This window comes from Strigops habroptila, chromosome 22, assembly GCF_004027225.2.
Source record: "Strigops habroptila isolate Jane chromosome 22, bStrHab1.2.pri, whole genome shotgun sequence".
Lineage (NCBI taxonomy): Eukaryota > Metazoa > Chordata > Aves > Psittaciformes > Psittacidae > Strigops > Strigops habroptila.
Window position 1 is genome coordinate 2326888 of NC_044298.2, and position 26834 is coordinate 2353721.

Genomic DNA, 26834 nt, shown 5'->3' on the forward strand with positions numbered 1-26834 from the left:
AGCCGTGCGGGTGCTGAGGAGGAGCGGGAGCAGGCGGCGGCTCCGCGGCGACGGGGCAGCGGGGCCGCGCGGGGCCGCTTTTACATGCTGGGCCGGGGCGCTCCTCCCTGTGGGGCGGATGCCTTTGGGATGACTGAGTGGCTCCAAGCTGTGCGTGAGCGCTGCCGCCCTGCTCCACTCCCTACCCCCTAATTAACCGTGGCCGTGGTGTGGGATCCCATCCATAGGGATGCAGTGATGGGCAGGGGGGAACCAGCACATCCCGGCCGGTGGACCCCGTGGATGGTTATCCCGGTGGAATGAGTGGGGCTGGTGGGAAAAGGGGATGCTGTGGGAGCATCGTGGCGGCACAGAAGTGCCAAAGTGAAGGTCTCCAAAACCATCTTGGTCCTGTGCAAAATTTGGGGCAATTGAAGGTGGTTAAAGGTGGGGTTTGACCCTGGGTTAAGCTCCTGCAGATCCCTCCTCTGGTCCTGCCCCTTGGCCAGCGGGCACGGGGATGCTGCAGCCGTGTGTGGACCATGGCACCCACCGAGGCTACACTGGTGCTGGTGGCATTGCTGAGGTACATGTGGAGATGTGGCTGCAGCTCCAGGCCACAGCACATGACGTGGGGACGTGGTGGCATAGGGATGTGCTGGCTTGGGGACATGGTGGCATGGCAGCACCAGGGGCAGCTGGGAGCTGAGGATAGGGCTTGTGGATGAGGATGCTGGGACAGGGATGGAGGGGACAATGATGTTTGGCCATGGATGGAGGGGACAGGGATGTTCACGAATGGAGGGGACAGCTATGCTTGTCCATAGATAGAGGGGACAGGGATATTTGTCCATGGATGGAGGGGACAGGGATGTTCATGAATGGAGGGGACAGGGATTCTTCTCCATAGATAGAGAGGACAGGGATATTTGTCCATGGATGGAGGGGACAGGGATGTCTGGCCATGGATGGAGGGGACAGGGATGTTCATGAATGGAGGGGACAGCTGTGCTTGTCCATAGATAGAGGGGACAGGGATATTTGTCCATGGACGGAGGGGACAGGGATATTTGTCCATGGACGGAGGGGACAGGGATATTTTGCCATGGATGGATGGGACTGGGATTCTTGTCCATGTATGGAGGGGACAGGGATGTTTGGCCATGGATGAAGGGGACAGGGATGTTCATGAATGGAGGGGACAGGGATTCTTGTCCATAGATAGAGGGGACAGGGATATTTGGCCATGTATAGAGGGGACAGGGATGTTTGTCCATGGATGGAGGGGACAGGGATGTTTGTTCATGGATGGAGGGGACAGGGATGCTTGGCCATGGATGAAGGGGACAGGGATGCTTGGCCATGGATGGAGGGGACAGGGATGCTTGGCCATGGATGAAGGGGACAGGGATGTTTGGCCATGGATGAAGGGGACAGGGATGTTCATGAATGGAGAGGACAGGGATTCCTGTCCATGGATGGAAGGGACAGGGATTCTTGTTCATGGATGGAGGGGACAGGGATATTTGGCCATGGATGGAGGGGACAGGGATGCTTGTCCATGAATGGAGGGGACAGGGATGCTTGCCGATGGATGGAGGGGACAGCGATGCTTGGCCACGGATGGAGGGGACAGGGATGTTCATGAATGGAGAGGACAGGGTTGCTTGGCTAAGTATGAAAGAGCTGGGGCACGGCTGCTCTGCTATGGGTGCCGCAGTCCCTGTCCCCACTGTGGTCCCCGTCCCTGCCATGTCCCGGTGCCGTGTCTCGGTGCCATTCCCGGTGCCATTCCCGGTGCCGTGTCCCGGTGCCATTCCCGGTGCCATTCCCGGTGCCGTGTCCCGCCTCCCCGCGCTCTGCCCCGCGGCGCAGCTCGGCCGCGCTGGCCCTTCCCATGGCCGGACCGCCCGGGCCGGCTCCACCGCCCGGCGCAGCCACCCCGAACGCTGCCCGAGGCCAGGAGCTGCTCCAGTTACTGGCCCGGAGCTGAGCTCACCGCGGCCGGGTCCTCGCCGGCTCCGTGCCGGGGACTGGGGCCGGGCCCGGCACGTGTTTTGCCGCGTCTGTGATTTCGGGGCCCCAGAGCTCGGCCTGGCCCCGGGGCAGCCCCGACGCGGGGCCGGTTCCTGCTGCCGGGGCCGTCCCCGCCGTGACGGGGCCGTGGCTCACCGCGGCTCCGGCCCGTGCGGGAGCGGGGGGGGGAACACGCCTCACCCCGGTGCCGCGGCGGCTTTGGACCCCCCCGCCGGGGCTGTGACAGCGCCAGGACCGCGGGTGGCACCGCCGGAGCGCGGCTGCTGCGGCCGGGGATGGAGAACGGAGCCCGGCTCCCGGCACCGGGGGGAGACGTGAGCTCGGCGGCCACGGGGACACGCAGCAGCCGGGGAAGGGCCGGTGAGAGGCCACGGAGGCGGCTCCGAGCCCCGGGCACGTTCCCTTGTGCCACTCTCCTTATTGTTCAGCTGCTCTGACAATTACTCAGAGCCACTCCTCAGCCCTCGGAAGCACCAGGGCCCAGATCCCAGTGGATTTGAGGTGTTTGCATCATGCTCTTTGCTTCGGCACGGCCACAGGGCCTGGGGGTGATGCGATGGGGAGGTGGTGGCACTGGCAGGGCCAGGCAGGGCTGTGTGTGAAGAGCCCAGCTGGCTCTTGGGAACACTTAAGCTTGGGGGGCTCCTGCCCCCTGCAAGGACACGGGCACGTCCAACAGCTCTGCCCATAGAGACAGGCAAGGGGTGACCTTGGTGCTGGGAGTTGGGCAATGAGCCTTTGAGCTACTCCAGCCCCACGGGCAGCTCCTGACCCCAAAACCCCCAGTGAGAGAAGGGTGAAAGACACCGTCTGCTCCATAAACATTGCTAGTGGTAGAAAACAGCCTAAGAAAGCATCAGCCCCTTGCTGGAGCCCAGCCCCATGCCGCGCCGGGCCCGGCCTGAAGCTATGATGGCTCGGTGCTGGTCCCTCAGCTCCACTTGGGCACAGAACTTCTCGGGCACACCAGAGTCTCTGCAGAGGAAAGAAACCATCAGAGTCAGGACTGTGGCTCTGGAGCGGATCCTCTTGGATGAGGATGGAAAGGAAGCTGGGAGGTGGTGGGAAGCTGGCAAAGCCGTAGGGACATGCAGCACATAAACATTCTATGATTCAGGGTTGGTAGGGACCTCATCGAGATCCTTGGATGTGGAACCTTCCACTAGAGCAGGTTGCTCCAAGCCCCTGTGTCCAACCTGGCCTTGAACACTGCCAGGGATGGGGCAGCCACAGCTTCTCTGGGCACCCTGTGCCAGCGCCTCAGCACCCTCACAGGGAAGAGCTTCTGCCTCAGAGCTCATCTCAGTCTCCCCTCTGGCAGGTTAAAGCCATTCCCCTTGTCCTGCGGCTCTGGGGCATCACCTGAGCTCCTGCAGCTTCTGCTGCTTGAAGCGGGCGATGCGCTGGCTGTGGCGCTGGGCCTCCTCCTGCAGGCGCTTGAACTCCTCGAAGGCGGCCGCTCGCTCCTGCACCAGCTCCTGCTGCCGCTCCCGGACCTGGCACCGCACGGCCTTGGCGTGTGCCCGGCGCTCCGCTGCCTTCCGCACCTCCTCGGCCTTCTCCTTCTCCATCTGCTCCTGCTGCGCCCTGCGGGACAGCGCGGGGGGCAATGACAGCGCCGGCTCCGTGCCGGCTCAGCCCCGGGGAGCGCCGGGCCCCGGCCCTCGCACCGGAGGATCCTCTGGAACTCGTGGCGGTCCTGCTGCGCCTGCACGGCCATGCCGTGCTCCCGCTGCGCGATCTGCTCCAGGCGGCTCTGCTTCAGCCGCGCCTCGGCCTCCGCCTTCAGCCGCGCCGTCTCCTTCTCCTTGCGCCGCCACTCGCGCTCCGCGGCCTCCTGGCTGCGCTTGGCTCTCAGAGCGTCCTGGGCACGGCGGGATGCTGGTGACGGTGGCACCATGCGGTGAGGAGGGTGAGGGTGAGGGAGGCAGCGCGGCGGCGGCCGCTCACCTGCTCTGCCTGGTGGTCCTGCGCTCTCTCCTGCATGGCTCTCAGACGCGCCATCTCCTTCTCCTTCTCCACACGGATTTTCTCCTGCTCGGCCTCCAGCTTGGCCTCGCGCTCCTGGATGGGTCAGAGCCTCGTGGGTGCTCCCCGGCAGCGCCTCCACCGCTGCACCCACACCAGGGCCCTGTGGCAAAGGCCTCTCACCAGCTTCTGCCTCTGGTACTCGAGCACCCGCTCGTCCTCCAGCCGCTCCAGCTCCTGCTGCTCCGCCTTGAGCTTCTGGTTCTCGTTGTTGACACGTTTAATCTCAGCCTGGATTTGCTTGTGCTGCTCCTGCCTCCGCTCCATGTCCTGAGAACAGAGGGGGAGCAACAGGGTCAGCACCCAGCACCTTCCAACAAGATGGAAATCCAACCCCAGCCCTCTCCCTGCTCCCTCTTGGTTGCACCTTCTGATCCTCCAGCTTCAGCCGCTCCAGGTACTGCCGCATCTCCTGCGCCTCCTGGTCCCGCTGCTCAGCCCTCAGAGCCCGTTCCTCCGCGTTCTGCTCGATCTGCCTCACCAGCTCCTGTCTCCCTCTGGGAAGAAGGGAGCAGAAGGTTCCCTCTGGCTCTGTCGCATTCCCAGAAGTGGAAATGCCACCATGGACGTCGGGTGCTGCCCGGTCCCACTGTGGTCACTGGGAGGGTGCTGTGGTGTGAAACCAGCAACCGGTCGAGGCCTGGGAAGGGGGACCCTTCTACAGACCTGATCATCTCCTGCTTCCGCCTGCGCTCCAGCTCCTCCTGCATCTCCTCGGCCTTTTTCCTCTCCACCTCCATCATGTTGTCCAGGCGCTTCTCCTCCTCGTCCAGCTCCTTGGTGATGATCTGCTTCTCCAGGATCTGTGCGTTGCGGATCATGTGGCACTTGGCACCGAGGATGAGCTGCGGGGACAACGGGTCTCCTCTGCTCTCCCGGCCAGACTTGGACGGACACACGGACGAGGAGGGGGGAAAGGAGAGGAAGCCGCCGGGCAGCACCAAGGGTTTCGGCATCCCCACCTCACTGAACTCCTTGATCTCATCCTCCTGCTCCATGCGCATCCTGTTGGCCCGCTGCAGCACGTGCTGGGCCCGCTCCTGCGCCGCCTCCTCCAGCTCGTTCAGCTTCCCCGTCTGCTCCTGCACGGCCGCTGCCTGCTCCGCTGCCGCCTTGCGCTGGCTCGATGCCTCCTGAGGGGACAAGCGGGATGAGCTTTGTGCCTAAAGCCGGGCTGAGCCTGCCCGAGGGACCCCGCATCCCGGCACGGAGCCGAGGGGCACCCCCTCCCCACACCAATCCTGCCTTCGCAGCGTGGCAGAAAGGCAGCACAGAGGCTTCATCCCAGCCTCCGGGGCTTCCTTGCCACCCAGGGACCATGTTGGGGATCGGGGACCTGAGAGGTGCAGCCTCAGGTGCACTGAAACGCGGGTGACGAAGGGATGGAGGTGGGAGCTCTGGGGCCATGAGGCTGGTGTCCACCTCCCTCCAGAGCCCGAGAGCAAGTGGGGAAGGACAGGACAGGACGGGACGGGGGGAAATGCCTACGAGAGCAGCCTCCTTCGCCGCTTTGAGGGCTGCCAGCTTGGCCTCACGCTCCTCCTTGCTCAGCACTTGAGCTGCTGCTTTAATGCGCTGGAAATCCTCCGAAGTCATGATGAGGGATGCTGGGGGCTTCTCCTCAGGGGTGCTGGCATGGGGAGAAAGAGCAGTCAGTGGTGTGGAGCGTGTGAGAGATCCCCCCATTCCCTTCCCGCCTCCTGGGCTGGGATGGGAGTCACCCCGGAGCAATGCAGGAAGCACCCGAGCTGTGGGATCCCGGTTCTCCCACTCATGGGGGCAATGGAAAGTGGAGGGAAAGCTGTGATGCACAAGGGGACAGGACACTCACCCTGGCGCCCAGGAAACCCCAAAACATCCAGCATGGGCTTAGTAACAAAAGACCCAACGGCTTTCACTCCAGCTTGACTTTCCCGGTTTTCCTTTGGGAAAATCCTCACCCCTTTCCCCATCCCTGTCACTGCTTCCATGTCCCACATCGAAACCTCTGTTGATCTGGGGGAGCTGAAGGTGCTTTTTACTCTGCTTAGCGCCACTCAGCCTGCTGGGAGCTGCTTGGCTTTGACTCTGCGCTCCCAGGAACGCAGCTGGGATGAGAGGAGGAAGCACTGCCCAAACACAGGGCACCTCTGGGACACCAGGGACACCGGGACACCAGGACAGCGCCGAGCCATGAACCCTGCCCGTGACTCAGGCTGTGGTTTGGAGGAAACCACCGAAGCTCCCGGTGCCCCCATTTCCCTACTTGTAAAAATGTGGATAATAACACAGGGAGCTGGAAGGAGTTAATGACTCTGTGCATTACTCAGGTACCATGGTGACGCGTGCGGTGGAGGAGCGTCCATTAACCAAATGCATGGAGCACTTTGAAGCTGTTCAGGACTAAGAATTTACTCATGATTATTGCGTGTCACCTTTCATCCACCCTGGTGAATATGAACAGATACCTGCATAATGATCGCTCCCCAGCTGCATCACAGCATCGCATTCCAGGACGCTTGGAAGAATGGTCACAACGGCACTAATAAATGTAATGACACATCTGGGCCCTGCTTTGGCCGGCCCCGTGTTTGGGTGAGCAGCCTGGGATGTCTGGGCCCTGATTTTCAGGAATTGCACCAGCACAAACTGTTGCCGTCAAGCTCTGGTTGGAGGCGCGGGCGCGCGGAATTGGCTCCTTGGCTTTGGCACCGGGGTCAAATGAGAACAAGGGAAGGGCCAAAAGCAGCCGCCGAAGGTTGGAGCAAACCCCAAACCGCGCCTCTGAGGGGTTGGTGGGTGTGAGAGGGTCGGGTGGAAGGTTCAAAACAGGAGGCAAAAAGAGGAACCTCGCTGCAAACAGCAGCAACGAGGGGATGTGGGGTTAAAATGAGCCTGAACTGGAGCTGGTGGGACAACGGCCCCGCTCTTGTCGTGTGCTGCAGGTTTCAACGAGGGGCAGTGATTTAAGGAGGGTTCTTGAGCTTCTAAAGCAGCCCCACAGGGAAACACACAGCTCCCAGGGCTCTCCTGCCCTCTTCCCACGGGGCTGTTCGGGATCGGGATGCGGGAGGGGAGCAGGAGCCCTCGAGGAGCTCAGAAAGAGCTTTTCTGGCTGCTGGGGAGGTTTATGTTGGGGTTTTATGGGGTTTTCAGGATGATTCAGTGCCTCTGTGGAATGGCCCATCCCTCCTGCACCAAAACATTCCCGAGCTCCGCGCATGAAGCCACAAAAGCTCCTCCTGAGCTGCTGCTCGGGCACAGACTTACATGAGCTCACGGATGAAGTCCTTGGTGATGATACGGGTGGTCTTGGGCTTGTACCTGCCAAGGGACAGCGCTTTGGGGGCTGTCCTCACATCCTGAAGGAGCACGATGGGGCTGTCGGGGCGCGATGGCTGCGGGGGCTGTGAGGAAAGGTGGAGTTTACTCCAGGTTTACTCCTGCTGCTGCTCCTGGGTGTGAGCTCCCCTGAGCTCCAAGACCCTCTCACACCACCACAACCGGTGCTGTGTGGGCACGAGAAGGGGTTTTGGCCTCTGAAAGGCTGATGGGGACATGGAGGGGAACCAAACCCACTGCACAGCACTGGGTTTGCTGGTGTTGGTGTCCCACCTGGACCTGGTGGGACCGAGGAGCCCATCGCTGCCTGCTCAGGGCAAACCCACCACGGCCCCGGCACCTCTGTCCTGCTGAGCCTTATGGAATCGGGCAAAACTGGGTGGAAACCAGCCCAAAAGGAACCCAAACTGCCTGGGAGCTGGCAGGGAAGGGGGGGATGAGGGGCAGCTCAAGGCTCGGCCTTGCAGGGCAGTCACTGGCAGAGAGCACTGGGCAGAAACCAGTCCTCCCAGTACAGCCGGGACCGGTGCCGCTGCCTTCGCCCGAGCCGAGGCTGCCACCTAGTGAGGTGTCACCGGCTGCGGGTGACCCGGGGACCCCGCTCGGCTTCCCAAGGGCAGGGTGGCTTCCCCGAGCCCATCCCCAGGCGCGATCCTCACCCGGGCCAGGGAACCCCCAGAACCAGCCCAAGGTATGAGCAGACACGTGGTTTCCCTTGGAATTCCCGTTTAAAATCCTGCTGGAACAAATCCCGCAGTCCCCTGGGAACGCTGCCGGCAACGGTCCCAGTTTCATGGAATCCGGGAATGGTTTGGGTGGGAAGGGAGCTTAAAGCCACAGGCAGGGACACCTTCCACTGGAGCAGGTTGCTCCAAGCCCCTGTGTCCAACCTGGCCTTGAACACTGCCAGGGATGGGGCAGCCACAGCTTCTCTGGGCACCCTGTGCCAGCGCCTCAGCACCCTCACAGGGAAGAGCTTCTGCCTCAGAGCTCATCTCAATCTCCCCTCTGGCAGGTTAAAGCCATTCCCCTTGTCCTGTCCCTCCACCCCTTGCCCAAAGCCCCTCTCCAGGTTTCCTGGAGCCCCTTTAGGCACTGGAGCTGCTCTAAGGGCTCCCCTTAAGGAGCCTTCTCTGCTCTCTCAGCCTGGCTCCAGGGCAGAGCTGCTCCAGCCCGCTGTGGTGACACTGGAGCAGCTCCTCAGCACTGCGGGCCCCAAGCAGGAGGTGTTGAATTAAAGGGTTTGGCCCTGGAACACTCGTGCAAACAGAGATAACGGGGTTGTTGCTGCAGCCACCCGCACGTTGTCCCTGGAGCCAGGAGAACTCCTTGGACTAGACCGGGATTAATCGCAGGGATTAATCAGGCTGCCTTGAAGGCCTCCGAGATAACAGTTGATCATAAACCTGCCCAGGGCTCGCTGGCCGGGAACGCTCCCAAGCTCCAGTTGGGAGCGGAGGTAATCTTCATTCCACGCTTCCTTCCTCTCCTCTGGAAAGCCAAAAGGGGTTTTGGCAAAGCCTCTTTGGACAGATTTGTTCCAGGCGATAAGGCCCAGGAGAGGAAATTACAGCCACAAAGAGGGACGAGCACCAAGTGCAACCATTCCCCAGCACGGCCACCACTAACCCACGGCACCGAGGGTCTTGTCTGTGCGGGGTCTTGCAGGGCCGGTGACTCCAGCCCTGCCCTGGGCAGCCTGTTCCAATGCCTGAGCACCCTTTGGGGAAGGAATTGTTCCTCATCTCCATCTAAACCTGCCCTGGGGCAGCTTGAGCCCGTTTCCTCTTGTCCCATCCCTTGGGAGCAGAGACCAGCCCCCTCCTGGCTCCATCCTCCTGTCAGGCAGTTGTAGGGAGCGATAATGTCCCCCCTGAGCCTTCTCTTCTCCAGACCAAACCCCCCCAGGTCCCTCATCACACTTGTGCTCCAGGCCCTGCACCAGCTCCGTCGCCCTTCCCTGGCCCCGCTCCAGCACCTCAGTGTCCCTTTTGCAGTGGGAACTGAAGGTGTTATCTCAGCTGAAGCTGAGCGTGAGACGGGGCAAACTCCAGCAGCACCTTGAACCTCGCTCTGCACCTCGTGGAGGGTGGGGAGAGCCGCAGCCATAAACCGCAGTGAGAGCAGCCGCAGAGGTGATAAGGGAGGTGGGGGGAAGGACACCCCAAACACCATCGTCCTCGCCTGTTGTGCACCCAGGTCCTGCTGTGGGAGGAGCGGGGAGGAAGCTTTTCCCTCCGGAGCCCGGGAGGAAGGAGCTCTGCTCTGTTTATCTCAGGCTGGGGCACACGGCCAGGAGGTCAGAGACTCTCCGAGGGGACCCATTTCGTAGCTCCCTGATGAAAGTCTAAGTAATGTTGGCAAGGAGCGGCTCTGGAAGCTTCCAGCCCTTGCTCCAAGGGTTTTCCTTATATCCCATGTGATAGAACCATGGTACAGAGCCCACCTCCTCTCCTTGACCCCTGAGCCTCCTGTGCCTCCCTAACCAACCACCCACCCCCCAGGAAAGGGGGTGAGGATGGGGCTTGGAATGCTGCTGGGATGCAGAGGGAATTCTGTGCTTTCCCAGAAGGAACGTGGGGGTCCCACAGCAGAATTCCAAGCCCAGAGAGGGGCTGCAGCAGCATCCCAGCAGGGATTGTGGAGGGGATGCAGTGAGGGGGGCAGGATGAACCCCTGCCCGGTGTGTGTGTGTGTATGGGGGGGAGGCAGCCGGTGGTGCCCCCCCCCACCCCCGGTATCCCGGGGCTCTTACCTGCTTCTTCCCGAAGAGCAGCTCATCCTCCGCTGTGGAGCCCTGCGCCTTCCTGCGGTAGCGGGCGCGGGGCGCCGGGATGCTGGTGGGCTGCGGGGAGATGGGGGTCCCAGGGTCGGTACCGAGGGTGGTACCGGGGGTCCCGGGGGGGGGGGTCCCGGGGCTGGTACCGGCGGTGGTACCGAGGGTCCCGGGGGTGGTACCGGTGATACCGGGGGTCCCGGGGGTGGTACGGGGGTCCCGGGGTCGGTCCCGGGGTCGGTCCCGGGGGTCCCGGGGCTGGTACCGAGGGTGGTACCGGTGGTACCGGGGCCCGGGCCCGGCCCAGGCCGCACTCACCATCCCGCTCCGCTTGGCGGCCGCCGGCCGTCGCCATGGCAACGCGCCCCTTCCCCACCCCTGTTCCCTGGCAACGGAGGGGCGTTGCCAAGCGTGCGCACTGGGCGGCGGAAGGGCGCACTCCGTGTCGGGGGGGGGGTGTGTGGGTATTGTGTGTGTCTGAGCCTGTTTACGCGCCCTTGCAAAGGCAGCCACCGCCCTGCACACGAACACGGGGCACACGCCGCGATCCTCCGCCCAGACACCCCCAGAAACCTACACCCCTCTTCAACCCCCTCCCGTCACCACCGACCACCCCCCAAACCGCCCTCCGAGGCCGGCATGGAGTGAGCTGCGCCAGCCCCGCCCCCTCCGCTAGCCCCGCCTCTCTCGGCTAGCCCCGCCCCTCCCTCCACGTGGCCCGGCTGCCGCCATGCGGTGCGGCGAGGCCGCGGGGTCCTAGTGCCCCCCCGCTGCGCTCCTTCCCCCCCATAAGGGTCTCCCCTTCCCCGGGGGGGGGGGGGGGTCCTGCGCTGATGGACCCCCCCAAGCCCCTTCCCCCATCACAACCATCCAGCCTGGAAACAACAGGAGCCGTTTATTGGGGTGCAGGGGGGTGCCCCCCCAACACAGCAGCGGGGGGGGGGGGGCACCGTGACCCCCAAAGGCACTTGTGGGGCGGGGGGGGGGGCGGGTGCAGCGGCACCGGCCAAATAATAATAATATAAAAACAATTTTTGGTCCTGGAATACTGGGGGGGGGGCGGGGAGCCCAGCTGGTCCGCAATGGGGTGTATTGGGGGGGGGGGGGGAAGGGGGGCACAGGCAGTTTGGGGTCCGGCCCCCCCCCCCGGCAGGCGGTGGGGGGGTGCTCAGAGGATCTGCCGCGGCATGCCATAGCCCGTCATGCCGGCCTGCGAGGCGCCGCGGTTGGTGCCCATCTGCAGCCCGATGACGCTCTGCCCCTCCTTCAGCTTGTCCTCGGAGAAGACGCGCCGGTTCTCCTGCGACTTCCTGCGGGCACAGCGGGTGTCAGCGCCCCCCCGGACCCCTCCTGGCCCCGCAGCCCATCCCCACAGCGCCCAGCACCTACTTGGGGAACCAGTTGGGGTCTCCCACGAAGAGCCCATCGCCCTTGGCCACAGCCAGGCTGCCCAGGTTCATCAGGGTCCTCTGCACACACGCCATGTTCTTCCCTGCAAGGGCCCGGCCAGGCTTGACTCCGTCCTCATCCCCATCCCCATCCCCATTTCCATCCGTATGTCCATCCCCATCCTCATCCCACCCTCATACCTACCCTCATCCCCTTCCCCATCCTCATCCCTATCCCCACCCTCAACCCCATCCTTATGCCACCCTCATTCTCATCCTCTTCCCCATCCTCAATTCCATCTCCTTCCCCATCCTCATGCCCATTCTTATTTCCATTTCCATCCCCATCCTCAACCCCACCCTCACTCCCATCCCCACCCTCATCCTGTTCTCATCCCCATCTCCATCCCCTTCCCCATCCTCATCCCCATTCCCACCCTCATCCCACTCCTTATCCCATCCCCATTTTCATCCCCTTCCCCACCCTCATCCCCATTTTCATCCCCATCCTCATCCTCTTCCCCATCCCCATCCCTTCCTCATGCTCATCCCCACCCTCATCCCCATCTTCATCCCCATCCCCATGCCCACCCCCATGCCCACCCTCATGCTCATCCCCACCCCCATCCCCATTCCCACCCTCATCCCACTCCTTATCCCATCCCCATTCTCATCCTCTTGCCCATCCCCATCCCGGCGCTCACCCTCCCAGAGGTCCACGGTCTGGAAGATGTCGGTGGCGGCGATGCCGTAGCGCTCGGCCGCTTGCAGGAACTGTGAGATCTGCTCCATCTGCTTGAAGGCCATGGCCGACGCCTGCACCTTGGCCACGGGCCCCTGCCCGCGCGGGTGCAGGCTGTTGATGAGCCGGCACAGCACCTACCGGGGCAGGGGGACACCGGTGACAACCAGCACCGTGGCACAACGCGGTGCCTCCCCTGTGCCCGTGCCCAGCACTGGGGTACTCACGGTGCCGTCCTTGAGCCACTGCTGGAAGCCGTCCTTGCCCGGTGCCGGCTGCGCCACGTCGCTGCCGCACTGCGCCAGGATCCACCGCACCAGGACCTGCTCCAGCTCGGGGTCGTACTGACGGTCGATCTTCTGCTGCACCTCCCGGCTCAGCCCGTACGATGGTCCCCGGTTTGCCATGGTGACAGCAGGGCAGGGGGGTCTGCAGGGACCGGACCCCCCCGTCAGCCCCATCGGTGGCCCAGGGTGATGGTGACCACCAATGGCTGGGTGTCCATCACGGAGCCTTATCTCCCATGCCAGGCCCTGCCCGCTTCCTGCCTGGCCGGGACACCAGCTCTGTGCCCACCCCAGGGTGCTCCCACCATGGTCCCTTGGTGCCGGATCCTGCTCCGAGCATCCACCACTGTGGCTCAGCCCCGCGGGCTTGGCAGGCACCGGTCAGAGCTTGTTTGAGGAGCTGCCCCGTTTGCTTGGGCCCGGTGCCACATCCGGGACTGGCACCGGGAGCACGGTGCCGGCGGCACCCCGGGAGGGGACCCGGATCTTTGCAAAGGGGCCACCGGAGCCAGTGCCACCAGTGGTTCCCACCACCTCCCACATCCCATCCCGCATCCTGGCGTTTGGGGGGGACCCGGAATGCCGAGTGGGAGCACGTGCTGCGGGTGCCAGCCCCGGTGCCCAGCCAGAAACAGCCACACGGGGGGGACCCGGCTCCACTTGGACCCCATCATGCACCCGGCTTTGGGGTCCCTGTCACCGGGAGCACCCGCGGGACCCGGTTTGGTGGGACAGGAGGAACATGAAGCCGGAGTGGCCAAGTGAAGCCGTTGTGGAGCTTTGGCACCGCGACCGTCCCCTGACCCCCCGACGCCGCCGTGGGGCTCCCCGGGGCCTGGGCAGCCCCTGTGGGGATGGAGCCGCTTCCCGGCTGTGCGGGAAGCACCCGGACAGGGGCCAAAGCCGCCGGGAAACAAAGAGGAGCCGGGACTGGGGCAGCCGCAGCCCGTTCCCGACCCTGCCGGGGTTTGCCCATCGGGGGGAGCCCCACGGGTGTCACGGGTGGGGACAGCGCCCAGCCCGGCCGCGGCACGGCCACCATGGGGACCCCATAGAGCCTCACTGCAATGGGGAGGGGACCTCGGTGGGCACAGGGTTACCCTGGGGACCCCCAGGGACAGCGGGGAGGGGTCTCCAACCAGCACAAGGCCACCCTTAGGACCCCACAGACCCCCCGTGGCAGCGCTTTGTGGTCCCCAGCGGCACGGGCCACGCCGGGGTGTCCCCAGCCCCCGGGGGCAGCGGCGCCGGGGCCGGAAGCCGCACCCGGTCCCGTTCCGCGGGTGCGGCCGCGTGTCCCGGCGCTGCCCGGAGCCGTTACCCCCGCGGGGCGGGCGGGGAGGGGGGGGCAGCCCGGGGGGAGCGGTCCCGCTCCGCGCCCCGGGGGCAGCGCGGGCGGGGCTGGTTTAGGGCAGCGCGACCGGTGCCCCTCCCGGTCCCCTCCCGGTGCCCATCCCCGTCCCCATCCCGCCTCCCGATCCCACCTGCGCCGGCGCCCGGGGGCGCTGCCCGGTGCCGGTACCCGGTGCCGGTGCCCGGTGCCGGTCCCTACCTGCGGCGCGGCTCCCGCGGTCCCCGGTCGGCAGATGCCGGATGCCGCGGCCCGCGCCCTTTTCACGGCTGATGTCAGCGCGGCCGGGGGCGGCCGGTACCGCCCGTTCCCGGGGCGGGTCCGTGGCCGGGGCCGGGGCAGCCCCGCCCGGCGGGGAGGGGGCTCGGGCGGGCTGCGGTAGGGGGGATACAGGGGGAGGTGGTGGCCAAGGTGGGGATACGGTGGTCACCGTGGTCAAGGGACATCGGGGGTTTGGTGGGGACAGGGCGGCCGCAGTGGGAGGGACGGGGTGGCCGGGGGGGGGGGACACAGGGACATTGGGGTTTGGATGGTAAGGAGGTGGCCGAGGTGGCAGGGACAGGGTGGGCAGCGTGGTCAAGGGACAACAGGGTTTTTTGGGGGGGAAAAGGGTGGCCCTGGTGGGGACGAGGTGGTCACTGCGTTGGAGAGACATCGGGGTTTGGATGGGGACAGGGTGGCTGTGGCGGCAGAGGCGCTGCATGGGGACAAGGCAGCTGGGGAGGCCGAGGAACACGGGGGTTTCGGTGGGGACAGGGTGGCCAAAGTGTGGGAGGGACATCAGGGGTTTTTGGGGGACAGGATGGCCCCGGTGGCCGGGGGCAGAGAGGCTGCGGTGGGGGCAAGGCAGCCGCAGTGGTGACAGGGGGACACCGGGGTTCGGTGGGGACGGGGTGGCCGCGCTGGCGGGGCTCGGCTCGGGCGCTGCCCCCGGCCCCGCGGTGCCCCCGTGTCCCCGCGCACGGGCAGGGCCGGGGCTGTTGCTCAAGCTCCGTCTCCAAGGGAAGCGCGACCAAAACAACAAACAGACGCCGGGCCCGGAGCCAGCGGCCGCCTCCGGAGCCGGTGGCAGCGCCAGCGCCGCCGTGTCCCCGCACCCACCCCCCCAGTACCCCAAATGCACCCCCCAGAGCCCCAGATCCAACCCTCGGCACCCAAAACCCACCCCCCAGAGCCCAAAATCCACCCCCCAGCACCCGAAATGCACCTCCCAGCGCCCAAAATCCACCCGGGACCGTGTCCCCCCCCCCCCCCGGCGCTGCTCCTGGGGACACCATCATGGTGGGAACCGGCCTTGGTGTGTGTGTGTGTCCCCCCCTCGGTGGCCAGTGCCCCTCCTGCACCCATGGGTGCCATGTGGTGGGATGGGGGATGTCCCCATAAACACCCCCCCGCCAGTGTTGTGGGGGTGTCCCGGGGGGCTCCCTGCGTGGGGGGGTGGCACATGGGTGGGGGTCAGGGTGACCCACAGGATGGGGGGGGACATGGTTAGGGAGGGCATGGGGGTGCAGGACTGAGGTGACAGGATGGGGGGGCACAGGGTGAGGTGGGGGCAGAAGGGGGGTGACACAGGGGGGCAGGCCCTGGGGGGGAACACACAACACGGGCAGGGGACGTGGGGACACTGAGCGGGATGAAAGGGACATGAGGCCGAGGGGTATGACGTCATTTGGGGGGGGTGACCTGAGGGGGGGGGTCGCCGGGGTGCATTGGGGGGGGACACACACAAGACACGGCCCCGGATGGGGCTGGAACACGGACGGGACCCTCGCGGTGACCCGGCGTGACCCCGGGGCCCGGCCCGACGAGGGGACCCCCGGAACACCCCCAAAGGGCCGGGGGGGTGACGTCATTGGCGCCGGGGCTCCGCCCCCCCCGTGGCATGGCCATATAAGGGAACGAGGCGCGATTGGCCCCGCCCCGCGAGGAGCCACCGCCCCGCCCCGCCCGCAGGGGAACGGGGATGGGAACGGGGCGGGTCGGGGCACCGGGATGGGGGGGGGTTTGGGATGTGAGACCCCCGGGAGGTGACTCACTGAAGGGGGGGATGCAGCAGGATGGGGGGCAGATGGGGAGGGGTGCAGGGAGCACGGGGTGGGGGGTGATGGGGGATGCAAGTGGCACCAGGAGGGGTTAGTTGGGGGGCTCTGGATGCCCCTGGGGGGGCCCTGGGGGTCTTGGGGGGGGTCTGGGTGCCATGGAGTGGCTTGGGGGGCTCTGGGTGCCATGTGGGGGTTGGTCCTTTTGGGACTCTGGGTGCCATGGGGTGCCCTGGAGGGGCATGGTGGGGTCTGGGTGCCCTGGAGGGCTCTGGGTGCCATGGGGTGCCTGGGGGGTGCCCTGGGTGTCTGTTCCTCCACCACACACAGTGGGTGCTACATTCACACCTCTTTATTCCCCCCACAACACCCCTCACTCCCATCCATGGGGATCCCCTACAGCAGCGTGGCCAGCTCGAGGCGCTCGCTGCAGCACCCATGGGTGCCCGGGCGCTGGTCCTGCTGCCGCCGCCGCTGCTGGGCCCCATCCCTGCGGCGCCGGGACACGGTGCCAGCGCCGGCCCCCAGCGCCTCCGCAGACACCGAGCTCACCGGGGAGGAACCAGCGGCAGCACCAGGCTCTGCAGGGAGACAGAACCACCATCAGCACCCCGGGGCGATGGGTGCCGCCACCACCCCCTGCTCACACTCACTTTGCCGCTCCAGGTCGCGCAGGGCGATGGTGGAGACGGGCCGGGCCGGGGTCCCGCCGCGGTAGAGCTGCAGCGCTTCCAGGATGTCGGATTCCAGAGCAAAGTCCGCGTCCCACTCGTAGTTCTCATCCACAGACGTGTTCCTCCTGCGGGGATGGAGCAGGGGGTCCGGGCTGCTTCCATGCCATGGGGCCAAGCCCCACAGACAAGCCAGGAACTGCCCTGACATGACACGGCTCATCCCGGCGCAGCTCACCTCTTCCCGGCGCTACCAAGAGCCAGATCCATCCTCACGGCGGCGGCTCCGCTCCAGCCCGGGGGGGTGCCGGGGCCGTTGCCCCCCAGGGACGGTGGCCGCAGGAAGGAGGCGCTGCCGCGGCCGCTGCTCTGACTGGTCAAACTGCCCCGCGGCAGCTTCTCCAGCGCGGGGGCATCCGGTGCTTTACCCGGTGCCCAACTGGGCTGCGCGGTGCCAGCTGCGGGCACAGCCTCAGTCCTGGTGCTGCCGGCACTGGTGGGGCCGGGCCAGGCTGCGGTGCCGGGCAGCGATGCCTTGGCAGGACCCAGGGGCAGGCTGGGGGGCTCCAGGAACGTGGTGGCTTTGGCACATGTGTCAATGCAGTCCGGGCACAGCGTCCGCCCCACGTGCTGTGGGGAGCCCTCGGTCCCCGGTGGGGCGGTGGGGGGCTCCGGTGGGGCGGTGCTGGGCTCCGGCGGCTCCTCCACGGGCGGCCAGTCGCCGTCGACGCACATCTCCTTGAAGAAGGGCAGGCTCAGGAACTGGAGGATGCCGCTGCGGGCCGGCGGCTGCGGGCTGGGGGGCGTGGGGGGGCTGTGGGGCGGCTGTGGGGAGCCCTCGAGGGGCAGCGAGTCCCACAGGGCACTGCCGGGGCCGGCGCGCGGCTCCTCGGCGGTGCCATAAGGCAAAGTGGCGGCGGAGGCCACGGGGCTCACGTCGATGATGCACAAGGCGGCGGCGGCGCCGCACACGGGGCTGCTGCTGCTGCCGTAGCCGAAGTACCGGCCCCGGCGGTAGCTGCTGGTCCAGGAGCCCCGGGGGGGCTGCCCCGCGGGCCGGGGGCGCAGCGAGACCCCCTTGCGCCAGATGGGCTCCTCTTCCTCATCCTCCTCCTCCTCATCATCCTCCTCCTCCTCCTCTTCCTCCTCCTCCTGGGCCAGCTGCAGGCAGGGCTCCGGCTGCGGTGCCGGGGGCTCGGGCTCCACCACGAAGCGCCCGTCGGGGCCGCGGCGGATCCGCTCCAGGGGCACGTGCTCCCCGGCGCTGCTCTCACACGCGCTGTACCGGGAGCCGGCGATGCTCAGGCCCAGGCTGGTACCGGCCTTCTCGCCCCACAGCAGCGTCCGGTGCAGGCTCCGGTAGGGAGACGGCTGCAGCTTCAGCTTCACGGTGCTGTCGGGGCTACCAGAGCCATGAGAATTGCTGGAAGGGAGAAGGGAGACGCTGCAGCACCTATGTCCTGGCTCCAGACTTGTCTGGTTGCTCCCTGGGTGCCATTCCCTGGCACAAAAATGCCCTCTCCTGGGCTTTCTGATCCTTCCTTTACCAAGAACACCCCAGGGGAGCCAGACCCCAGAGCACCCCAACCCCAGCACCCCCAAAACAGCAGTGAGTGAGTGATGGGGAGCACGGAGACATGATGGGGAGGGAGCAGCAGGGACACAATGGGAGTGTGATGGGATGTGACTTACTGTGGAGGTGGAAGCTTCTTGCTGGGGGAGAAGACGAGTGGTGGATCTGGAAGGCCATGAGAACACAAGGGGATCACACAGCGAGCAACGCAAAAGCGATGAGGAGGAAACAGCCCCGGTGAGACCCCCCCAGCCCCAGCCCTGGACCACGGGGTCCCGGTTCCTACCCTGCCTCCGCTTGCGGCTGCGCGCGGCGCGGCGCCGGTTCATGATGCAGGCGGCCACGGTGCTGAAGATGACGGCCACGCTGAGGAAGCAGATCCCACCGATGACCCCGGCCAGCACCGGCTGCGGCAGGAGCTCGGGCAGCTGCGTGCGGGACGGATACACCTCCATGCCTGCGCCAACGGGACACAGCGGCACCGGGGTGGTTACCCACGGAACAGGGACCCACCACCGCAGGGACAAGGAGCGAAGCCTCAGCGCTGCTTCCGCGCTGCGCCGGGCACCAGGAGCAGGGATGCTCCGCACGGAGCTCTCCCGCTACCTGGTCTGGAGTCACACCAGGTCCATGTATAGAGATGAGTGATCCCCCCAGCGTTGGCTTTGGGGTCCTGCTCGGGGCTCTGTGCCCCCTGCTCCAGCACCAGGGATGCTTTGGGGTTGGAGCCGGTGTCTGTTGGGGACAAGCCTGGACCGCGCCGGGCCCTTTACCCCTTTGGTCTCTGTCCCCAGGGCAGCCCTGGCCTTACCTGCTGTGGAGATGTTCACTGTGTTGCTGGGATCGCTGATGTAGCTGCCAGCAAAGGCCACCAGTCGGAACTCATAGAAGGCGTCCTGTGGGGAGCAGGGGGTCAGGAGCCGCGTTGGCACCACACAAGTGGCTCTAAAGATGCCCCAATTGCAGGAGCACCCGATGCCATTCCCACCTTGATGAGTCCCGGCACCAGGACCTGGGTCTTCGTGCTGGGGATGGAGCGATCCAGCACTTCCCAAGCGCCCCGGTCCTGCCGCAGCTCCAGCGCGTACCCGCTGAGCGCCGCGGAGCGCCGCGCCGGCGGCTCCCACCGCAGCAGCACCCCGCGCGCCGTCGCGTTGGCGCTCAGCGCCCGCGGCGGGGACAGGAGCACGAGCACGGTCACAGCCGGCGGCTCCGGAGGCACTGTGGTCACTGGGAAGCCTGGGGAGGAACGGGGATGCTGGGATACAGGGCAGGGACAGGAGCAGCGCAGGGGGTTCAGGGCTCTGGGGAGGGTTTGGGGAGCCCCCTCTCACCCCTGGGCACGGAGGTGACGATCTGGCTGAAGGGGCCGCTGCCCAGCTTGTTCTGGGCCAGGACGCTGAACTGGTAGCTCGTGTCTGGCTGCAGGTTCTCCACCAAAAGGTGCTGAGCCCCCACCGGCACCGAGAGCGACACCCAGTCGTGATGAGCACGGGGTGGGTGCTTCACCCTGTGGGGATGTGGGGCCCGTGAGCACAGGGCCCCGGCGATGTGGGGCAGGCGGTGTGGGGCAGGCAGAGCGGGGCAGCAGCTCTGCCCATGGGCACTCACAGCGGCGTGTACCAGACGCTGAACCTCTGGAAGTAGCCTCCATCAAACCCTGGCTCCCAGGAGATGTTGGCAGCCCGCGGGAGCGGGAGCACCGAGACGTTGGTGACAGCGTGAGGGCTGGTCCCTGGGGGGGGGTGTGGAAGCAGAGACGTGTCACACCGGGAGGGTTGGACGTTTGGGGGCATTTCCACCCCGGCACCGGCCACTCACCCAGCACATGGACGGAGGTGACGGCGCGGACCGTGGCCACGGCGCTGGTGGCCGCGCACTCCCAGAGCCCGTGCTGCTCCTTGATGAGCGGGTGGAACACGAGGCTGCTGTTCCCATCCACCCGGGCGCTGCTCCAGCTCTTCCCCGCGCTGCCAACCTGCACGGCAAAGCACCGACGTGCTCATGGCGGCCACCACCAGCCCCGGGGCTGCTTTAGAAACCAAGGGGCAGGTTGTGCCCTGGGCTTGGTAGAGGGTGACACAAGCAAAGCGCCCTGAGCCCCTTCTCCTGCAGGGACATGGATGCAGGGAGCGATGCTCCAGACGCCAAAAGCAGCATCCACCTCCCAGGAGGGCTCGGCTGGTTCCTCGGAGCAGCAGCTCCTACCTTCATCCAGGTGATGGTGGGTGAGGGATCACCATGGGCTGCACACGGGATCACCAGCTCCCGGCCCACCTCCTGGAAGTATTCCTCCTTGGGGCGCACCGTGAAGGCAGGGGGGTCCTGGAAGACAGGGATGCAGTGGTGTGGGTGCACAGGGGCACCCATGGCAGCGGGCAGGGTGGGAGCAGCCTGGGCTCACCTTCAGCAGGACACGGGTGGGCCGGGACTCGCCGGCGGTGCCGTAGCTGTTGTAGGGGGTACACGTGTACAGCCCCAGCGCGTCGTCGTTCCCCGTCGCGATGATGATGGAGCCATCGGGTCTCATGGACCATCCGGGGAGCTGGGAAGAGGCGGGATGCAGGGTCAGGATGAGGGGCTGCAGGCGGTGGGAATTGGGATGGTGGCAGCGGTGGTACCTTGTCCAGCTCCAGCGGGCGCCCGTCCCTGGTCCAGCTGACGGAGAGCAGAGGGGGGTTGGCTCGGGATGGGCAGCGGATCACTCCCTGCATCCCTTTGGGAAGGTGGGTCTCCGGCAGCATCGTGGTCACCTGCGCTGGGTCTATGGGGACAAACAGGGGGTGTCGGGAGCTGGGTCCCCGTGGTGGCTGGTGGCAGCGCAGGGCTCCTGAGGGCTCTTACACAGCACCGTGACGAAGGCTGAGGCAGAAGGCGGCTTCCAGAGCCCGTTGCTGGGGGTGCAGGTGTATTTCCCAGCGTCATCCGGGGTCGTTTGCTGGAGCAGGAGACTCCCGTCCACCAGGACACGGACCCGAGCCTGGAGGTGGCTGCAAGGGACGGGGGGGACATGAGTGACCTCCCCACCACACACCCAGCTCCAGACCTCACACGGCCACAGCAGCCCCTTGGTGCCAGCCCCGCGGTACCTGAGGTGGAAGACGTTGGTGCTGCCCCGGAGCCAGGTATAGGTGAGGTTTCCCGGGTACGCCTCAGCCTGGCACGCCAGGAAGGCATCTTGGGAGACATTGACGGTGATGTTCTGGGGTGGCACCACGATGACGGGTGGCCCTGAGCATGGAACAGAGGGGACAGTGAGGGCCGGGGGCACGGGGTGGCCTCAAAGCTCATCACACCCAAAGCACCTACCCCAAAACCAAGCCCTATGTGTGTGCTATGGCAGCACTCGGCGGGGTGGCACCCGCTCTTACCCTGCACGAGCACACGGGTGGTGTGGGTGATGGTGCCCTCCCTGCTGGACGCGTGGCACGTGTAGGCGCCCGCGCTGGCGCGCTCCACCACGGCGATGCTCAGCGTCCCGTTCCTCACCTGCTGACAGGAACGTGGTGCCACGGGCGTCCCTTTGCCCTCCTGGCTGCCCCCCTGGGATCACAATGGGGTAACCGGTGGGTTTGCGCCCAAACCTGCACCGCGGCCCCGCTCCGGACAGGGAGGTCGCTCCTCCTCCAGCTGACGATGGGCTGGGGGTTGCCGATGGCCGTGCAGGTGAGGCTCAGCGCGTCCCGGTCCCGCACCTCCACCAGCGCCGGGGGGGTCTCCAGGAACGTGGGGGGAGCTGCAAAGGCAAAGCCAGACGCTCACCCCCAGCGGATCCAACCCCCGGACCCGGGGTTGAAGGCGGGTGGGATCTCCCGGTTACCGGTGACGGTGAGATGGACCCAGGTGCCGTTCTGGAAGTCGGCGTCGGTGCTGTGCCGGTCGAGGAAGAGCACGCGGCACTCGTACCAGCCCTGGTCCTCGGCGCGCAGCAGGTCGATGCGCAGCGAGGCGCCTTCCTCGATCCGCACGCGACCTGTGAGCACGGAGTGACTGTCACAGGGACACCGGCACCCCCAGGACACCGCCCCCAATAGGCACCCACTGCCCCACGGGGTCTGCCCGTGCGCCGGCTCCTCCTGGTGCCACCGGAGCCCGGGAATGGCCGCGGAGGTTGGTGACACCGAGGTTTAATGCTCCAGGGAGAGGATGCGGCGGTGGCTTTGCCCACCATAGGGTGGGCTCATTGGGGACCCCCCCATCGCTCCCAGCAGCCGGTGGGTGAGCACCGGTCCCTCCGTCCCCGGCTGCCCGTGAAATCCTCCCGCACCCTCAGGAGCCCGGCTAAGCCCCGGTGCCCCCGCACCGCACCGGGGGGTCACCCCCAGCCCCGCGCAGGGATGAGCACCGTGGACCCCTCGAGGGGCACGGTGGCGGCATTAAGGGGGGGCTCTCCCTGGCCATGGGGCCCGCGCAGCCCCACAGCCTCCACGATGAGGAGGAGGAGAAGGGCGCGGAGCGGCGGCGAGCGCAGCTCTTTAATCCCCTGCGCTATTATCAGAGCCATAATCGGCTCAGGCGAGCAGCAGGCAATTGGCTCAGCCGCGGTTGGGGTGCACAGGCAGCGGCACCCAGCACCCCGGCACCCAGCACCCCGGCACCCTGGTACCCAGCACCCCCAGGGCTATGTGACCCCGACCCAGACCACGGCTCCGGGCTGGGGATGTGGGTTTAGCCCCCGTGTGCCGTTGCCCCAGGCACGGCACAGCCACAGCACATGGCTCTTTGTGCCCACAATGCTCCCGGTGCCACCCCAGAGCTTCCCGGGACCGGCAGCTTCCCAGAGGGAGTTCTGCCAAATCCCGCTGTTGGCTCGACCCAGTTTGGTGCCACGGGTTGTCCCCAGGAGCCACCGGAGCCCAGGCTGGGCTATGGGAGGCCGTGTCCTGCCCGACGAGCCTGGCGAGGAGGAGGAGGAGGAGCGGTGGGAGCCGGGCGGGCTGGTTTGGGCACGGGATCACACATAACGTGTGCAGCAACGTGTGAACCCAAACCCGTGTGAACCCGTCCCAGCAGCACCCGGAGCCTCCTCCAGCCGCTGGTCCTGCTGCTCCCCACGGGCAGCTCCAGCCCAGCCCCACGGCACGAGGTGTGGGGCTGGACGGGTCTGGGTGCTGCTGGTGCCATCCCTCACCCGCAGCACAAAGCAAGGGCCCAGGAAAACCTCAAACAGGAGCAATAGCAGAACCCCGGTGGGATGAGGGGGCTCCCATGTGAGCCCCGGGAAGCGCAGGGAAGCGCCGGGAATCCCCATCCCCGCCTGCAGCTGCCGGCTCCGGAACAAAGGTCCCTTTGGAAGAGCCCGGCGTGCCCAGGGGACGTGCCCCAGCCTTCCCTAATCCCCCCGAGCCGGCCCCAGCCCCCTCCTCCTCCTCTTCCACCACCCTGCGATAACAAAACCATCCCCCAGCGCCTGGCAACCGTCATTCAGAGGGACACAAAAGGGGCTACAGCCCGCGCCGGCCACCGGGGATGGGGTGTCCGAGCAGCCCATGGCCGGGGATGACATGGGGACAAGGAGCACCCGCTCCCCCGAGTGACCCAAAGGCTCTCGTGGGGATGGTGGCAGCTCGCCCCGTCCCCAGGATGCCCCCAATCGCCCCACAAGGGACATAGGGGGGGAGAGCAGGGGCTGCCCCTGGTCTCTCCATCCTTTTCCAGCCCTGCAGGGGACTGGGAACAAGCCGCCCCGATGCCATGGTGACAGCCGGCAGCCCCCCTGCCACCAGCTCGTCCTCATTACAGCCACCAGCCCCTTCCCCCCTGCGGGCTGCCGGGCCCTGTCTGGGTAACCGGAGCTCCTGCAGCCGAGGGGCCCCGGTGCCGGGCTCAGGTATCCACAGCCTGGCCCAGGTATCCGGTAAAACCAGTGCCTTGTCCTCACTGCCACCACCACCGGCCCCATGGAGCCAGCTTGGGAGCAAAAGGTGCCCCAGGCACAGGGGGAGAGACCCCAAAATCCATCTCCTCTGCCCATGGCTGGCTGGAACCACAGGGATTTGGGATTAAAAGCTCCCAACCGGGCACCATCCAGCCCTCCCCATGCAGAGAGTTCGGTGCAGCCGGGCTCAGCCCTTCCCAGTCCTCAAGGGATGCTCTTTGCCTTCACCTCCGTGCTCACGGGGATCCCTCAAGATCTGCCACCACTCCGCTGTAAATACCCAGTATATCCCAGTATATCCCCAGGAGCAGATCCCCCTCCCACGCTGCGCAGCCCTGCCCCGGAGCAGCTTTACTCCCATTAGTTCCTTCACCAAAATCCCATTCCCAGGCTCAACCTTCCGGCGGCAGCATCCCACCGTGCCCAGTCCCGGTCCGGCACAACAAACCGGACGGGAGAGCCGGGCTGGTTTGGGGTTGCCAAGCAGGAGGTGATGGGAGCAATGGTGGGAGCTGCCCATGGAGCTGCTCCCACCCTACATCCCGGTACCCACATCCCCCTGGCTCTGGGCATCCCTGGGGCTGCTGTGCCCCAAGGGGACCCTCCGCTGCAGTGGGGACCCCTCTGGTCACCCCAACACGTCCCAGAGCCGGAGGGAAAGTCGTGATGGGGTCCAAAGGCAGCAGCAGCCCCAGACCGGGCTGAGCCCCGAAGTGGGGACCCCACAACCGCCCCCCCCCCTCCGGGACTTACCGACGTACTCCGGGTCCACGCGCGGGGAGTAGAGCCCGAACTTGATGAAGATGGGGAGGACGAAGCCGAATCGGACCCACTCGATCACGTAAAGCGGCGGCCGGTTCTCGAGGGCTCCCGGGAGGCCGCAGCCCAGCACCGTGCTCTGCCCGACCCGCCCCACCACGGACCGGGGCTCGTTCTGCCCGGTGCCTGCGGGGACAGGGCGAGCGCTCAGCCCCGGGACGGGACGGGACGGGACGGGTCGGTACCGGGGACCCTTCAGCCCCGGGAACGGAACCACGTGCGCTGCCCCCCCCTCCCCGGTCCCGGTCCCGGTCTCTTACCGTCGGCGCCGGCGATGAGGCTGAGGACGGCGGCGCGCAGCCACCACCGCATAGCCCAGGTCCCCCGCTCAGGCGGGACCGAGCGGAGGCGGCGGCGGGTCGCCGGGGGCCAGCAGCCGGTCACCGGAGGCTCCGCCGGGCTCCCCGCGAAGAACCGGCCCCGGGCGGGGGGCGCTGCCGGTCCCGCCGCCCGCCGCTCCTCATGCCCGGCCCCGCTCGGCTCCGTTCGGCCCCTGCTGGGCTCGGTTCGGCCCCGCTCGGCTCTCCCCGTGCTCCGGCCGCCGCCGCAAACAAACCCGCGGCGCCGGGAGGGGCCGCCCTAAGCCACGCCTCCCCCCCGCCCGTTGCCACGGCGACAGCCAATCGGTAGCCCTGAGCCTGGCGCCCCCCGAAGCAGCCAATGGCGGGGCGGAGAGGTGGGAGCCGTGGGGGCTGCTGGGGGCTGTAGTTCGGCGGGGAGGGGGCGCCGGCAGCGCTCGGCGGCCACCGGGGGCTACGGCAGAGCCCGGGCAGAGGCTCTGGCCGTGCCGGGCCGTGCCAGGCTATCCCAAGCCATGCCATGCTGTGCCAGGTCATGCCGTGCCATGCCTGGCTCTTACCTGCCATACAGCACTGTATGGCACCATGCTGGGCAACGCCGTGCTGTGCCAAGCTGAGCCATGCCATGCCAAGCCTTGCCATGCCATGCCATGCCAAGCCTTGCCATTCCATGCCATGCCACGCCAAGCCCTTTGCTGCCATACCCCACCATATAACACCATGCCAAGCCACGCCATGCTGTGCAAGGGTGTGTCACGCCATGCGTGCCATGCCATGAAGTGCAATGCCATGCTGTGCCAGTCTACACCATGCCATGCTGAGCCCTTTCCTGCCACCCCACACCGTGCCATGCGTGCAAACCATGCTATGCCAAGCCCTTCCCCGCCGTGCTGCACCAGGTACCACCACACACAGCCATGCCATGCTGCGCTGTGCCCGGCCGCGCACGTGTGGGGGCACAGGGCACCCCGTGAGCACTGCCATGCCCCATCCCGGCTGTCCCCGTTCTAATCCCATCCTAAACATGTCCCTGGCACAGGGACAGCCACCGGAGCCATGTCCCCACCGCGCCGGGCTGAGCCGGAGCTGGGCTGCCCGCCAGGCCGGGGGCTCCGCGCGCCCTCCTGGCACCGGGGCTGACCGGGAGGGGACACCCCGGTGCTACCGGGGAGCCCGGCGCCGAGCATGGCCGCGCACCGAGCACGGGGCTGGGGGTGCTGGGGCAGAGCCCCCGACCCGATCCCCCCCTTCCCTGGGGCAGGGGGGTCCCCGGTGCCCCCTCGGCCCGGCCTGGCCTGGCCCCCTGAGCCTGGGAGACTATTAAGGACAGAGCTAAAGTAAGAGGAGTTAAAGGAAATAATTCTGCGCTTAAGCTGCTTTCCGGCCTCTCCCGGGCCCATGTGAGCCCGGCGGCTCCCGCGGGCTTAGGCGCCACCCGGTGCTGCCCCCTTGTCCCCCCGTGCTGTGCTGGCACCCCCCGTGCCCCGGGGAATGGGGCTGGGCTGAGCCCAGTTCCCCCCAGCCAGCCCCACATCCCGGTATGGCGGCACAGCCCACTGGAGCCATGGCATCGCCCATGGAACACGGCTGCTTCCCGAGGGGAGGCGATGGCATTGTGGTGAATCAGGGCAGTATTTGGGGGTCAC

At 66.5% G+C, this 26834-nt stretch overlaps 2 protein-coding genes across 6 annotated transcripts; both read right to left on the minus strand.

The window, feature by feature from the left end:
* Positions 1-2825: 2825 nt before the first annotated feature.
* CFAP45 (cilia and flagella associated protein 45) lies at positions 2826-10545 on the minus strand. The gene is made up of 12 exons (XM_030473954.2): positions 10460-10545; positions 10121-10210; positions 7294-7430; positions 5533-5674; positions 5007-5177; positions 4711-4889; positions 4412-4541; positions 4168-4314; positions 3967-4080; positions 3687-3880; positions 3379-3603; positions 2826-2991 (listed from the first exon to the last, which is right to left on the minus strand). The coding sequence occupies exons 1-12, from the start codon at positions 10460-10462 to the stop codon at positions 2862-2864; spliced, it is 1662 nt and encodes a 553-aa protein (XP_030329814.1). The 5' UTR covers positions 10463-10545; the 3' UTR covers positions 2826-2861.
* A 471-nt stretch (positions 10546-11016) lies between these two features.
* Positions 11017-25451, minus strand: LOC115602620 (transgelin-2-like). Of its 5 annotated transcripts, XM_030473906.1 has the most exons (23): positions 25150-25437; positions 24824-25015; positions 22013-22165; positions 21777-21928; positions 21564-21681; positions 21282-21423; positions 21037-21182; positions 20814-20956; positions 20597-20737; positions 20401-20517; positions 20014-20170; positions 19804-19927; positions 19527-19702; positions 19181-19431; positions 19004-19088; positions 18479-18649; positions 18312-18357; positions 16858-18042; positions 16598-16747; positions 12499-12700; positions 12234-12408; positions 11531-11633; positions 11017-11451 (listed from the first exon to the last, which is right to left on the minus strand). In XM_030473906.1, the coding sequence occupies exons 1-23, from the start codon at positions 25199-25201 to the stop codon at positions 11310-11312; spliced, it is 4323 nt and encodes a 1440-aa protein (XP_030329766.1). In that variant the 5' UTR covers positions 25202-25437; the 3' UTR covers positions 11017-11309. The 5 variants fall into 5 exon arrangements, with proteins under 5 accessions (XP_030329766.1, XP_030329765.1, XP_030329762.1 ...); XM_030473902.1 differs by lacking the exons at positions 11017-11451; positions 11531-11633; positions 12234-12408; positions 12499-12700 and adding an exon at positions 16285-16529 and having other exon boundaries at positions 16602-16747; positions 25150-25451; XM_030473904.1 differs by lacking the exons at positions 11017-11451; positions 11531-11633; positions 12234-12408; positions 12499-12700; positions 22013-22165 and adding an exon at positions 16285-16529 and having other exon boundaries at positions 16602-16747; positions 25150-25451.
* Between the last annotated feature and the right edge of the window lie 1383 nt (positions 25452-26834).